Raw genomic sequence first — 16,806 nt, 5'->3', positions numbered from 1 at the left:
TAGTTTGTTAACAAGAAATTTGTGGAGTGGATGAAAAACGAGTTTTAATGACTCCAACCTAAGTGTATGTAAACTTCCGACTTCAACTGTATACTTGCGTCCTAAATAGTAGGCCATTTGAGTATGGAGAAAAATAACATTTTATAGTATGTGAAATTTAAAAAACCTAGTATACTTTAAATGTCCGGATGTCATACTCATTTCGACTTTTAATTTAGTAGAATTCGCAGATACATGTGTCTTACGCACGCACGCACGCGCACACACACACACACACACATACACACACACCTAACCATCCACCCAGACGTCACCCTGTTTGCTAAAATTCCTCTCAACCGGTATGCTAGCCCACCTGTCTCTCCCTATTCTCCGCTAAACCCACCTAATCCAGCCATTATCAAGACAGGTTCAATCCCTTCATCCCTCTATCTTCATCCCTCCATATCCTTCACTTCCCGGGCGGGCTCGGTTCCACGTCAGCCCTATTTCATTATTTCATACACAGGGAAAAAATTATAAAAGCCAGCGATGGCCCAGAGGTGACCCCCTTCATAATACAGCAGATCCTTTTTCTGTCCCACAGACGGAGCTCACACATACAGATGCCCCCACTACACACATGCACGCACACACACACACACACACACACACACACACACACACACACACACACACACACACACACACACAGTTGTTTTACTCTCCTTGTGGAGAACAAAGGATATGATTCCATAACCGTAACTCATAACCCTAACCTTAATTCTAACCATAACCCTAATTGTAACCCTAAACCTAACCCCTAAGCCTAAAATTGCATATTTCCTTGTGGGGACCGGCGAAATGTTCCTATTTGTCAATTACAACTGCGACCTGGCCAAGATCAAAGCAGTGCAACACAAACAACACAGAGTTACACATGGGATAAACAAACGTACAGTCAATAACACAATAGAAAAGTCTATATACAGTGTGTGCAAGATTGAGGTAAGATTAGGGAGGTAAGGCAATAAATAGGCCATAGTGGCGAAATAATTGTGCAGAAGATGAATGTGCAAGCAGAGAAACGGGGGTGCAAAGGAGCGAATAAAATAATAACAATATGCGGATGAGGGCGGGCTATTTACAGATGGGCTATGTACAGGTGCAATGATCGGTAAGCTGCTCTGACAGCTGATGCTTAAAGTTATTGAGGGAGATATAAGACTCCAGTTTCAGTGATTTTTGCAATTCGTTCCAGTCATTGGCAGCAGAGAACTGGAAGGAGGAGTTGGTTTTGGGGGTGACCAGTAAAATATACTTGCTGGAGCGCATGCTACGGGTGGGTGCTGCTATGGTGACCAGTGAGCTGAGATAAGGCAGGGCTTTACCTAGCAAATACTTATAGATGACCTGGAGCCAGTGGGTTTGGCGACGAATATGAAGCGAGGGCTAGCCAACGAGAGCGTACAGGTCGCAGTGGTGAGTAGAATATGGGGCTTTGGTACCAAAACGGATGGCACTGTGATAGACTACATCCAATTCGCTGAGTAGAGTGTTGGAGGCTATTTTGTAAACGGCATCGTCAAAGTCAAGGATCGGTAGGATAGTCAGTTTTACGAGGGTATGTTTGGCAGCGTGAGTGAAGGACGCTTTGTTGCGAAATAGGAAGCCGATTCTAGATTTAATAATGAGTTAAGGATGCCATCTGAACACAGACCTAAAAGTGATACTTAAAACCAATATTTGTTTTCACTTTTAAGTGCCAGCAATATAGGATCAATTTCACAATCTCCCTTCCCTCTGGTTAGAAAAGTATGGCAAATGGAATATGATAAGGGATGGTTCGAAATGTACAGAATGGGAACCTGGAGGAAAATGGGGGAGGGTCATGCTTTTTCAATTTCAGTCAGAAGGAGGGTTTAGTTATTATTATTTTTTATTAAATATATATATATATATATTTAGTCCAGGGGAAGGTTATGGAATTTGGAATTTGTGACATTTCAATATTTCTCAGTGTTTTAGAATTAGTTGCTTATTAGGTCATATATTGATGTGTGGCGTGTGCACTAGGCGTGCAATATCAAGTGCGCCTATAGGCTATTTAGTGTTGCCTCAATCAAATGATCCATAGCCTATATCCTAGGCTATAGGAAGTGCATGCTCGGAGAAGCACCAAGAAAAAGTTATATTTCGAAGAAAATGTACTTCTTTCCCAGAGTCTTTGCTTTTCAAAGGCTTCTTCCGAAAATAATGCTAAATTAGTTTAAAAAAAATGTACTATCATGCGCACGGAACAACCTTTGTTCTGTTCAGTTTGAGAGGGAGAGGGAAAAGATGAGAAGGAGGACCAGAGATCAACTTTGATAGCTTGCTATGTTTCTGAAACTTGAAGTGGCAGTCGTCCCAAAATAAATCGGAAACGGACAGCTCATTGTGCTGAAAGTAGATATATTTGAGAAGGCCTAATTCATTTCAACAGTCTTCACTTTATTTACACATGACAAACAACAAGAGGGCTTTGTGTTGGAGCCTACTTCATCCTATTTAATATTTAAGAAGTAAAAGATAAGTCTACCTGTTTGACAGAGGAAATTAGGCTAGGCTGCTATCCATAGATCTTTCTGCCAATTCCTCCACCCACCACGTACTCTTTAAATAGCCTACCTCTGTGTCAGGGAAGTTAAAACCAGGACTCAAATTGAGGCAGTATGAGAGGTTATGCGTATGCCATAGGCCTACCTTTTGTTAAAGAAAATGGCAAAAAACTGTATCTTGGCAATTTTTCACATGGAATATCCTTCATTTCTCAGAACAAGAATAGACTGACGAGTTTCAGAAGAAAGTTATTTGTTTCTGGCCATTTTGAGCATGTAATCGAACGTAAAATGCCGATGCTTCAGATACTCAACTAGTCTAAAGAAGGCCAGTTTTATTCCTTCTTTATTCAGAACAACAGTTTTCAGCTGTGCTAACATAATTGCAAAAGGGTTTTCTAATGATCAATTAGCCTTTTAAAATGATAAACTTGGATTAGCTAACACTACGTGCCATTGGAACACAGGAGTGATGGTTGCTGATAACGGGCCTCTGTACGCCTATGTAGATATTCCATAAAAAATTCTAGCTACAATAGTCATTTACAACATTAACAATGTCTACACTGTATTTCTGATCAATTTTATGTTACTTTAATGGACAAAAATGTTGCTTTTCTTTAAAAAAAAGGGCATTTCTAAGTGACCCCAAACTTTTGAACGGTAGTGTATGGGGATACTTTGTTTAGTTTCTATGCCATTCATTGGCTGAGCTACAACATTCCACACTCAGAAAAAAAAAGGTGCTAAATTGAACCATACAGGGTTCTTCAATTCGTTCGCATAGGAGAACCGTTTTTGGTGCTGGGTAGAACCCTTTGCAGAGGGTTCCATCTAGAACCCTCGACGTAGGGTTCTTCAAAGAACCCCCTGTATACTGTATGGTTCTACCTAGGTTCTGCCTAAAACCCTATATGAAGGGTTCTACCAATAACCCTTTGATCTTCGGAGGTTTTTTCCTAGAACCAACCTTAGCCTTTAAACATGTATTATTTATGACAATACATGATATATATACAGTACCAGTCAAAAGTTTGGACACACCTACTCATTCAAGGGTTTTCCGTTATTTTGACTATTTTCTACATTGTAGAATAATAGTGAAGACATCAAAACTATGAAATAACACATCTGGAATCATGTAGTAAAAAAAAATTGTTAAACAAATCGAAATATATTTAAGATTTTAGATTCTTGAAAGTAGCCACCCTTTGCCTTGATGACAGCTGTGCACACTCTTGGCATTCTCTCAACCAGCTTCATGAGGTAGTCACCTGGAATGCATTTCCATTAACAGGTGTGCCTTGTTAATTTGTGGAATTTCTTTCCTTAATGGGTTTGAGCTAATCAGTTGTGTTGTAACAAGGTAAGAAAGTAAAGGGACATGGGGATACGTCATTGTTGCTGTTTCATGTTGGTGCTCTGTTTGTGTTTCAAGTTTTGTTCATTTATTTATTACATGTATTCCCTCCCTGAACTTGCTTCCCGACTCTCAGCGTACATCGTTACAAAAATAAACAATTCTGAAAATCTCACTGCAATAGAGCATGCTGGGAAATATTATATTTTGTTCTTTGTAGAACCCTTCTTGCCTTCTAAAGAAACCCTCTTGCCTTCCAAAAAATGATCAAAGAACCCTTTCTTACAAAAACAGTTCTTAGGATGTTAAAGGTTTTAGGTAGAAGCCTATGCCTTACAAATAACCCTTGTCTTCCAAAAAGGGTTCTTCTGATCAAAACGGTTCTTGGTAGAAGCCTATTTCTACGCAAAGAACCCTTTTGGAACCCTTTTTTCGAAGAGTGGATAGCCAAGGAGACAAAACTATTACTTTGCCTGGAAGCAGAACTGAGCGATTTCCCATTAGATAGGCCAGATGCAAAGTCAAAATTGGCTATACAATATAATTGTAAAAATGTATGAAAACTAAAATTATCTTTTTGGTCTTAATTTAAGGTTAGGATTAGGCATTAGGGTTAGCAGTGTGGTTTAGGTTAGGGTTAAGGTTAGGTTTAAAATCCGATTGAATGACTTTGTGGCTATGCCAGCTAGTGACCACTGCATAAAATTACCTGTATCAAAGTGTGTCTGACGGTGTCATTTTTTTCTCTCAACATCAAATGTTTCGGACCTGAACAGTTCCGTTTCTAAATGTAGGCCGTTTTCCTCATACAGCCCACCCTTCTCCGTGGGGTGGGCTGTATGCAAGACGCTTTTTCATAGTTATTAAGTAGTAAATTCCCAAAGGCCCAATAAAACAGTAATTAAGCTGAAATTGTGTAGTAATGCGAATAGGAAATGTGTGTTCACCAGTAGGTATGTCCCAAAACTCTGCTCATCACTACTCAAATTACAACATCATCAGTACTGACTTACCACTCATGTATGTAGTAAATCTGTAGTGGAACAACGTATTGTTGATTAGAGCTTGTCAGGTGGTGATGAATACTAAGGTAGTTTTTTTTTTCATGAGGTTGTGGCGATATACTGTCATCTGGTGGCGCCTAGAAACAATTGCATAATATGAACTATTACAAATTGACGGTACTTCAAAATAAATATTAGTGCTTGAAAAAGTATTTGAAAGTACTTGAATTTGACTTGCCACTGTCTGGCCTAGGACTTAAATGTTGTAATTTGATTGACAGACTTGATATGAGGTATGAACATATATATATTTTCTCTTTTTAAAGAGCACATTGTGAATCAATAATAAAATTCCTGGTCTGTAACTCTGAAGGTCTGGGTTCATGGCGATGAGCATGAGCCTTCATTTAAAAGGTACATTAAAACGTATAATATATTTATTCAAAAAGGGATTAAATGCTTACTTTTGAGATGTTAGGATGTGTCAACGAATATGAAATGGCGAGTGATGGACTGTATCAAGGTGGTTCGAAACATTTGACACAGCATGTATGTGTCCAAATGTGTTCATGGATTCTGACCCAAGTGGGTCCGTTTCTCGGTGGGTCCAAATGTGTGTTGAAGTGTTAATACGGTCCGTATCGGACCTGGACACATTTGGATACTCATGGACATAATGCTGTATTGGAATGTGCATCAAGACCTGTCTGATCTTGATAAAGGGGTATTTTGCGCAGTGCCACTCTGCAGAGCTGCCTCCAGAACAAGATTCATGTTGAAAAATGCTAACCTCCTCTTATTCTGTCGGTATCAATTGATTGAGCTATTCAGTTAATGTAAAATAGAAGATGTTTAAAGCCAGACAGCTTTTAGGGAAACACTTGTGACCTCTAGTTGGGATAAGCCACGGAAGATGAGTTGCCAGCAGTTAAAGCTTACACTTTTCTGCATCGGTAGGCCAACTCTGTCTGGCTTGGAAAGGTAGGCCTACATTTTGAATAGTACCACGCTTAGATTCATAATGACGTCGCAGATGTAATTATTTGCAAACAGTGATAGTTTCGTTGCAAACAAGACACACTGATTTGGCATTGGGGAAATATGATAAGATGAACGCATAGACTCTTTCCATTCTTATCCTGTCATTTCGGTAATATGTGTGGTATTAAAGAATATTCTGCTGAGGTCTCCAGTAATGTAAAATGACGTAGAATAGCTTGAAATGTTTATAAAAGGCAACATTTTCTCAGACCCACAAATACGATGATAGATTCATGCAATGCGTTTATTATAAAGTGTATATACCGTATTTCCACCACTACTGTTGTCAATGGTGGTCTGCGAACCCACAACCTTCTAGCCCGCAGCCTTGTGTGCTATAAAAATCCCTTACAGTACGAAGAACAGTTTCTAAAACTGCATATCTAAGTCTCTAGTCTGTCCTAGAAGTGAGGGTAAATAGTAGGCATGTTCTCTGCTATCCACTTTATGTTTTTATTATTATTTGGGGTATAGGGGAGGGTCACTTAATTTTTTTTTAAGTATTCAGGGAGTGTTTAGTCCAAATATATTTTGCTGAAGGGAGGGCTATCCATTTTCATTTCAGAGAGCTAACCCTTATTATAAATAACATACACTCCATAACTAGAAACAGTGAGAAAAAAATATTCACATCAAATTATTACCACTACTTTTCACACACACAACGGCTGCGTTTAGACAGGCAGACCAATTCTGATATTTTTTTACTAATTGGGCATTTGACCAATCAGCTCTGAAAAAGATCTGATCTTAAAAGATCTGATGTGATTTGTCAAAAGACCACTTAGTGTAAAAAATATCAGAATTTGTCTGTCTAAACGCAGCCTGTGTGGCTCATTTGGTGCAAACGTGGTGGTGCTACACCAAGGTTGGGGATAAAAGTGTCTGCTATTTACGCTTATTATACTATTTTCACAATATCAAATCGCCACACCTCGCTCGTCCTAATGCAGAATTGTGTGGGGTGGATGCAAGTTAACATTTATTGGGATGACTCATGTATTGGAGGCAGCTCTGCAGAGTTGTAACTAGCTGGCACAGCCACAAAGTCATAAAATCAGATGTTAAACATAACCATAACCCCAATGCTTAAACCTAACTTTAAATTAAGACCTAAAAGCTAATTTATACAATATAGCTAATAAAACAACGCCTCCGGAATAAGACTAATCACAATAAACGTCAACCTGCGGGGTGGATGGGGCTATCTTTCACTAGATATCTGGGAGCAGAACGTATTTTGCCGGCAAGGAGCTGACTGTATTTGGTCATTCTGGGCCTCTCTCTCTCCCTATTCGCTTTCCTAACCCCTAACCTCATTACCATGGCGATGGGGCTGCAACTGAGTCGGCAGGCCTCTGTCAGCGGAGGCAAAAGGAGCCGGAACGGCAAAATATTTTCGTCAAAAGCACAACCAGGTCATTTATTTTCACTGTGTTTTTTTAAAAAGTGGTTCAATGGCTGTGAAAGATCAAACATGGTCATCTCTAGACCACTACCCCTACTGACACCATAAACAAAATAATGGTAGCTCTAGATCAAAATTATGTTATTCAAGTGTAGGCCTTCATTGTTTTAAAATTGTCTGAGACGTATGTGTAAATGTGCACCCTTTATTGACAATATATGAAGTGTGTGTGTGTGGGGGGGGGGGTCCAAATACAGACACCTCCCTTCGGGCCACATACGTTCTGTTCCCAGATATCCAGCGAAAGATAGCCCCATCCACCCCCGCAGGTTGACATTTATTGTGATTAGTCTTGTACTGGAGGCATTTTTTTAATCAGCTATATTGTATAAATTAGCTTTGTTTGTCCCGCAATTATTCAACCCACACATCAGACACAATACTCATATGTCCACATGCGCACACACACAAGCGCATACACACACAAGCATGTGGCAGCACACACACACACACACACACACACACACACACACACACACACACACACACACACACACACACACACACACACACACACACACACACACACACACACACACACACACACACACACACACTTTATACACGCAGCATAAAGATTGGGCTACAAGAGGCCATACTATGAACTATACATTACAAGTACTATTTTACAAAAAAAAGTTCACTAAGCTTCTTACAAAGGCCGAAAGAGAGGAATAATTATAAGAGAATAGAGTGAAAGAGGAGAGGAAAAGAGAAAGAAAAAGAGGAAGAGACATGGAGAATACCTTATAAATACTGATAACTAGGCAATAGACCACTGCATTGGTCCCTATCAACCAGTGTTCTGAAAGGGCATCTGTAGTAATGAAGGAGTTTTTCACCGTTTAAATAGTTTCTCAATGAACCTAATAAGTTGTAGGATGCTCTTTCCAGCACGATTAAGTACCTTTTGCATTGTGGACAGAGGTGGTTGGAAAATTTGGTAACAATAATATCACGATACCACAAAGTTGAAAGGTTCTTCATCCCAGACCTGGGGGGGACCCAAAGGGGTGTATGTTTTTGTTCTAGCCCACAACTAACGTGAATACCCCAAAGCTTTATGTGTCATAGCGCTACAAGTAGCCTTCATTGTACTGCGGCCCAATCCCAAACCGATCCCTCTGCCTAATCCCTAGGCCATTGTTGATCTAGGATCCTCGAGGATGTGATATGACAGCCACTTTTCGTCTCCAGTCTATTTAGAGGACTCAATCAACTGTCCACTTGAGGCTTGAGAAGCCCCTGATAATATAGTAGTGTATTTTTTTCACCATCTCTACATTTGTGATGGCTGGTGGTACTTGGATTTGTTTTTAAATGCACGGGTAGCACTTTAAAATAGTGGCAATATTTCTAGAATAAAGTGCCAATATTTCCAAAATAAACTCAACATTTTTATAATAAAGTCGACATTTTGAGAATAAATTCACAGTTATATTTCAAGATGAAAGTATAAGACTAGGTTATTAATTGCGTCTCCCTGGCTCCCTGTTGCTGTGCGTGCCACCATTGAAATCCCGGAGTTAGTTGACTGGTGATACTACACTTTAGAATTGGCTTTAGTAACAAGGAAATCCTTGCTCTTTGAGCACGTAATAACCGTATGATAATAAGTATTACTGTAGGACCTGGATGAGGTTGTGCCGCAGATTGGAGGGACCACAGAAGGAGGAACCACACAGACTTGGATGAGGTATTTCATCCAAATCTGTGTGGTTACATATAGGGAACAAAAATATAAACGCAACACACAACAATTTCAACGATTTTACTGTCACAGTTCCTATAAGGAAATCAGTCAATTGAAATAAATAAATTAGGCCTTATTTCACGAGTAGGGCCCACCCACTTGGGATCCATGCCCAGCCAATCAGAATGAGTTTTCCCCTACAAAAGGGCTTCATTACAGCCAGAAATACTCCTCAGTTTCATCAGGTGTCTGGGTGGCAAGTTTCAGATGATCCCACTGGTGAAGAAGCCGGATGTGGAGGTCCTGGGCTGGCGTGGTTACACATGGTCTGCGGTTGTGAGGCTGGTTGGACGTACTGCCAACTTCTCTAAAACAACGTTGAAGGTGGCTTATGGTAGAGAAATTAACATTAAATTATCTGGCAACAGCTCTGGTGGACAATCCTGCAGTCAGCCTGCCAATTGCATGCTCCCTTAAAAGTTGAGACATCTGTGGAATTATGTTGTTTGACAAAACTGCACATTTTAGAGTGGCCTTTTATTGTCCCCATCACAAGGTGCACCTGTGTAATGATCATGCTGTTCAATCAACTTTTTGATATGCCATACCTGTCAGGTGGATGGATTATCTTGGCAAAGGTGAAATTTGTGCACAAAGTTTGAGAAATAAGCTTTATGTGCGTATGTAAAAATTCTGGGATCTTATATTTCAGCTCATGAAACATGGGACCAAAACTTGTTCCATTTATATTTTTGTTCAGTATACATACAGTGGGGCAAAAAAGTATTTAGTCAGCCACCAATTGTGCAAGTTCTCCCACTTAAAAAGATGAGAGAGGCCTGTAATTTTCATCATAGGTACACTTCAACTATGACAGACAAAATGAGAAAAAAAATCCAGAAAATCACATTGTAGGATTTTTAATGAATTTATTTGCAAATTATGGTGGAAAATAAGTATTTGGTCAATAACAAGTTTATCTCAATACTTTGTTATATACCCTTTGTTGTCAATGACAGAGGTCACACATTTTCTGTAAGTCTTCACAAGGTTTTCACACACTGTTGCTGGTATTTTGGCCCATTCCTCCACGCAGATCGCCTCTAGAGCAGTGATGTTTTGGGGCTGTTGCTGGGCAACACGGACTTTCAACTCCCTCCAAAGATTTTCTATGGGGTTGAGATCTGGAGACTGGCTAGGCCACTCCAGGACCTTGAAATGCTTCTTACGAAGCCACTCCTTCGTTACCTGGGCGGTGTGTTTGGGATCATTGTCATGCTGAAAGACCCAGCCACGTTTCATCTTCAATGCCATTGCTGATGGTAGGCTTTGTTACTTTGGTCCCAGCTCTCTGCAGGTCATTCACTAGGTCCCACCGTGTGGTTCTGGGATTTTTGCTCACCGTTCTTGTGATCATTTTGACCCCACGGGGTAAGATCTTGTGTGGAGCCCCAGATCGAGGGAGATTATCAGTGGTCTTGTATGTCTTCCATTTCCTAATAATTGCTCCCACAGTTGATTTCTTCAAACCAAGCTGCTTACCTATTGCAGATTCAGTCTTCCCAGACTGGTGCAGGTCTACAATTTTGTTTCTGGTGTCCTTTGACAGCTCTTTGGTCTTGGCCATAGTGGAGTTTGGAGTGTGACTGTTTGAGGTTGTGGACAGGTGTCTTTTATACTGATAACAAGTTCAAACAGGTGCCATTAATACAGGTAACGAGTGGAGGACAGAGGAGCCTCTTAAAGAAGAAGTTACAGGTCTGTGAGAGCCAGAAATCTTGCTTGTTTGTAGGTGACCAAATACTTATTTTCCACCATAATTTGCAAATAAATTCATTAAAAATCCTACAATGTGATTTTCTGGATTTTTTTTCTCATTTTGTCTGTCATAGTTGAAGTGTACCTATGATGAAAATTACAGGCCTCTCTCATCTTTTTAAGTGGGAGAACTTGCACAATTGGTGGCTGACTAAATACTTTTTTGCCCCACTGTAGGTAGAAACAGGTGGGTTGTATGTGTATGCAGGTGTGTGGGGTGGGGGAGATCTAATACATTTGTCCAAACAGGCATCACTGTGCTGCGCTGTGCTAACATGCGCATGCTCACACACACACACACACACACACACACACACACACACACACACACACACACACACACACACACACACACACACACACACACACACACACACACACACACACACACACACACACGCAGTATCCCCAAAGCAATACCATTCTAACGGCCATGGAACGTTGTCAGAATGCAAAGAGACATGAGTTGCGTGCATCAGTCCCTGTCATGGTGCCCTTCGAATTTGCTACAATGTTATCCTCAGTCCCTTGTGTATGCCAACACTTTGCATAGTATCTTGGAGAGTAACAGCTAGCACAGAAGACTATATGTCGAAACTGAAAGTGTAAATTACAAATGTGTGTGTAATTGCATGGTGTTTTATGTACACTTCCAATAAAGTAGTCTCATAGGCCATGCTTATTATCTTGTGAATGTAAGTCACGGATTGCGTGGAAAAGGATCGCTCGTCCCTGTTGGGCTCAAGAGCTGCCCCCCTGACCATAGATTGCTTTGTATGTTTCTATGTTTTGTTTGGTCAGGGTGTGATGTGGGTGGGCATTCTATGTTGTATGTCTAGGTTGTATATTTCTGTGTTTGGCCTGGTGTGGTTCCCAATCAGATGCAGCTGTCTATCGTTGTCTCTGATTGGGATCTATACTTAGGTAGCCTGTTTTCCATTGTGTGTTGTGGGTGATTGTTTTCTGTTTGTGCGTATTGCTTGCAGAACTGTTTAGTTTTCGTTCTCGCTCTTTATTATTTTTTTGTCAATTCAGTGTTCAGTTTATTTTTGTTTATTAAAATGAACACGTACCACGCTGCAACTTGGTCCTCCTCTCCTTCCACCAACGAGAATCGTTACAGAATCACCCACCAAAAAAGGACCAAGCAGCGTGGTATCCAGGAGCAGAGGGTTCTGGACTCCTGGACTTGGGAGGAAATTTTGGACGGCAAAGGACCCTGGGCACAGCCGGGAGAGTATCGCCCGAAAAAGGAGCTGGAGGCAGCTAGAGCGGAGCGGCGACACTACGAGGAATTGGCGCGAGGTAACGGGCACGAGAGGCAGCCCCAGAATTTTTTTGGGGGGGGGGGACACGGGGAGATTGGCGGACTCAGGTAGGAGACCTGAGCCAACTCCCCATGCCTACCGTGGCGAGAGTGTGACTGGGCAGGCACCGTGTTATGCGGAGAAGCGCAAGGTGTCCCCAGTGCGCACGCATAGCCCGGTGCGCTACATCACAGCTCCTCGAATCGGCCGGGCTAGAGTGGGCATCGAGCCAGGAGGGATGATGCAGGCTCAGCGCATCTGGTCTCCAGTGCGTCTCCTCGGCCCGGGGTATACTGCACCAGCCCTATGCACGGTGTCTCCAGTTCGCCAGCACAGCCCAGTGCGGCCTGTTCCAACTCCCCGCACTTGCCGGGCTACAGGGGGGATCCAGCCAGGACGAGTGGTGCTAGCTCTGTGCCCGAGACCGCCAGTGCGCCTCCACGGTCCAGTGCATCCGGTGCCTCGGCCAAGGACAAGGCCTCCTGCATGTCTCCCCAGCCTGGTGAGTTCTGTGTCTGTGCTAAGCACTAACCCTCCTGCATGTCTCCCCAGCCTGGTGAGTCCTGTGCCTTCTCCCAGAGCCAGGCCTTCTGTGTGTCTCTCCAATCCAGTGATAATCCATGGCAAGAAGCCTCCAGTGATAATCCATGGCAAGAAGCCTCCAGTGATAATCCATGGCACAAGGCCTCCAGTGATGATCCATGGCACAAAGCCTCCAGTGATGATCCATGGCACGGAGCCTCCAGTGATGATCCATGGCACGAAGCCTCCAGTGATGATCCATGGCACGAAGCCTCCAGTGATAATCCATGTCAAGAAGCCTCTAGTGATAATCCATGGGACGAAGCCTCCAGTGATAATCCATGGCAAGAAGCCTCCAGTGATAATCCATGGTACGAATCCTCCAGTGATGATCTATGGCAAGAAGCCTCCAGTGATAATCCATGGCACAAGGCCTCCAGTGATGATCCATTGCACGAAGCCTCCAGTGATGATCCATGGCACAAAGCCTCCAGTGATGATCCATGGCACGAGCCTCCAGTGATGATCCATGGCACAAAGCCTCCAGTGATGATCCATGGCACGAAGCCTCCAGTGATGATCCATGGCACGAAGCCTCCAGTGAGGATCCATGGCACGAGGCCTCCAACGAAGAAAGCTAGTCCGGAGCCTCCAGCGACGCCCTCTAGTCCGGAGCCTCCAGCGACGCTCTCTAGCCCGGAGCCTCCAGCGACGCCCTCTAGCCCGGAGCCTCCAGCGACGCCCTCTAGCCCGGAGCCTCCAGCGACGCCCTCTAGCCCGGAGCAGCCGGAGTCTCCCTCCTGTCCGGAGCAGCCGGAGTCTCCCTCCTGTCCGGAGCAGCCGGAGTCTCCCTCCTGTCCGGAGCAGCCGGAGTCTCCCTCCAGTCAGGAGCTGCCAGAGTCGCCCGTCTGTCCTGAGCTGCCAGAGCCGCCCGTCAGTCAGGAGCTGCCAGAGCCGTCCGTCAGTCAGGAGCTGCCTGAGCCGCCCGTCAGTCAGGAGCTGCCCGTCACTCCGGCGAAGCCGGAGCCGCCCTTCACTCTAGCGCTGCTGGAATCGCCCTTCACTCCGCTGCCGGAGTTTCCCACCTGTCCGGTACTGTCACGCCCTGATCATAGATTGCTTTGTATGTGTCTATGTTTTGTTTGGTCAGGGTGTGATGTGGGTGGGCATTCTATGTATGTCTAGGTTGTATATTTCTGTGTTTGGCCTGGTGTGGTTCCCAATCAGAGGCAGCTGTCTATCGTTGTCTCTGATTGGGAGCTATACTTAGGTAGCCTGTTTTCCATTGTGTGTTGTGGGTGATTGTTTTCTGTTTGTGCGTATTGCTTGCAGAACTGTTTCGCTTTCGTTCTCGCTCTTTATTATTTTTTGTCAATTCAGTGTTCAGTTTATTTTTGTTTATTAAAATGAACATGTACCACGCTGCACCTTGGTCCTCCTCTCCTTCCACCAACGAGAATCATTACACCCACAAACCCCTGTCATGGACCTTGCACTTGCATAGCCACAGGGCAGGGGGGTAGGGGTTTGGTTAAAGCACCATCTGAGACAGTAATTTAACCTAACATGTCTAAACACTACCCTCTATAAAGGAGAACAAGTGGTAGCCTAAGTTAGCGGAATAGCTGAGACAAATAGCCTTTAACAGAGACGATGCCCCTGTTTTGGGATAACCTATGCCTCTTTTGGTCCTCCCATCCTCGAAGACATCCCCGATAGATGGATAGTGAAAGGAGATATTATGCTAGGCTACCAACAGTGTCATGTCATGTCAGTGATTATTTCTTCATAGCCTAAAAAGCCTATTATTGATTTAATAGGTCTATATTTAAATAAATGATTATTTCAATAAAGGGAGCATCCAGCCATGAATATATTTAAATAGTGCCTAAGATTAGCTGCTTTGCGCATGCAGGAGTGCTCCTTGGGTTGCCTCTCCTCCCACAGACACGTTTGCATAAAATCCCTGCTTCATTGTTTATTCCTCCCACAGACGTTGGATAGGCCTATAATTTACTTTCACTTGATGATGAGTTGGTTATTTGAAGGAACTCCCCTCATCTTGTTGTCTAGGTCTTAATTGAAAGGCAAAACCAAAAACCCACAGACACTCGGGCCTCCGTGGAATGAGTTTCACACCCCTGCCCTACAGGATCACAGTGACCGGTTTGAGTAATGACTACGAGATATATTTTGTGCAATAGGTTTCGTCAAAAGTTTTGAGTAATGACAGCACATTGGGGTTCACAGTGTGTGTGTGTCCAAATCTCCTTATCTATATTTCAATCTGATACCTACCAGACAGCTCTGAGATTCATCGTCGGCCATTAAAGGACATTAGATTTTTATTGGGGGCTGTTCTTGTGTTAGTGCCTCTGTACTACTCTAACCCCATTTTATAACTGTCTTTCCCTTCTTTTTACCCATGAACTGCCATATTTGCTCTATCCCTTCTTCCTGACATCCTCCCCTTTCTATTATTTCTCCATCTATCTCTACCTCCTCCATATCACTGTCAACCCTCCCTCTATCTTTTTCTATCACTCTACCTCCATCCTCGCTCTCTGCCTCCCGCTTCCTCCCTTTCTTTATCTCTCTTCCTCATCTCTATGGTAATTTCTGTCCTATTTCTCTGGTTGACCTCCCACCCTCTTCATTTCCGCTTCTCTCTGTCTGTCTCTCTTTTGGAGGTCCATAGGCAGAGTGCAATCTGTTTATCATATCTGGCTCCGGGATACTTGTTATTCCTCCATCCACATGCAATAATGAACACACTTGCATGGACAAACCCACATACACACACAGGAACACACACATGTTTGCATGAACGAACGAGAGCGCACAAACACATGCACGCACGCAAACAGACAAATCAACATGCATGAGCTAAACAAACACCTGCATATACAGAAAATCCAGCTACAAGAATTGCATCTCTTTAGCACAGATACACACACAAGCGTGTACGCTCGCACCTACACCTTTCCTGTCACCTACTCAAAAGCTTCCCATTCCTTTCTACTTTTATCCCAGATCTGCCACCATATACAGGTTATAACAGCAACATTAGGAGGAGGAGGAGTGTGAAGAGAGGGGTAAAGAGAGAGAGAGAGAGGGTGATGGAGAGAGAGGGTTATGGAGAGAACGAGAGTTAGGGGGATGAGAGAGCGATTGAGAGAGAGATGGAGAGGAAGAGGAAGCAAGCAACACACTCCAGAGAAGGGACTCATTTCCTGTTTCTCTCACAAGGCTCTGTGACCATCCCAAATGGCAACATGTTCCACTACTTATGGGCCCTGGTCAAATGTAGTGCACTATATAGGGAATAGGGTGTCATTTGCATGGTACAGGGGTTTGCTACGCATCTTAGATTGTTCTTACTGTTTACATGCATGATTATTTAGTTATTGTATGGTGTGTGTGTGTGTCAGGACGTGTCTGCATGTCTGAGAGAATACAAACAAGTGCGTGTGTTTGTGTGTGCGCGTGTGTGTGTGTGTGTGTGTGTTTATGTTCTAGAGCGCGTTTGTTTGTTCATTTGTCCGTGCAGTGTGTTTATTGAGCGCGTGCGTGCATGTTTGTGAATATGCATTCGTTCCCCATCCGAATATGTTATGTGAAAGCTCACTTCCAAGTAGTGTGTCATGGCCCGTCTTGTTTCTAAGCAAGGAGAATGAGTAGAGAAACAACAGTAATATAAGGGACAATGAAAACTAATGAAGAGAAAAGAGGAGAGCGATCTTACCGTCATCTCCCGAGCCTGACCCGGCATCTGTGAGAGAGAGAGTGAGAAAGAGGGGTAGAGAGAGAGAGGGAGAGAGGGAGAGAATTAAAGACAACATCTGAGAATGGTTTGTGACAACAGATGAACCAAGCCTCCTGCTAAACAACTATTGTGTGTGTGTGCATTGGTTAATCACAACCTCACAATCACAAAATGATATCTTCCAATCTATCATCGTCTTTGCATACGTTTGCTCAATATGGTTGTGTGGTGTATCATTCCATCTGTAT

The 16,806-nt window shown here is 43.1% G+C and overlaps 1 protein-coding gene across 1 annotated transcript in view; it reads right to left on the bottom strand.

Moving 5' to 3' along the window:
• LOC139538297 (tomoregulin-2-like) overlaps positions 1 to 16,806 on the bottom strand; it is a 128,024-nt gene that overhangs the window by 64,197 nt on the left and 47,021 nt on the right. The window contains exon 4 of the mRNA XM_071340153.1: positions 16,538 to 16,564. Within this exon, the coding sequence (XP_071196254.1) occupies positions 16,538 to 16,564 (27 nt within the window). The remainder of the gene's footprint in view (positions 1 to 16,537; positions 16,565 to 16,806) is intronic.

Source organism: Salvelinus alpinus, chromosome 14 (assembly GCF_045679555.1).
Source record: "Salvelinus alpinus chromosome 14, SLU_Salpinus.1, whole genome shotgun sequence".
Taxonomy (NCBI): Eukaryota; Metazoa; Chordata; class Actinopteri; order Salmoniformes; family Salmonidae; genus Salvelinus; species Salvelinus alpinus.
The sequence above is the reverse complement of the archived record's forward strand: the minus strand, read 5'-3'. Positions and strand labels throughout refer to the sequence as shown.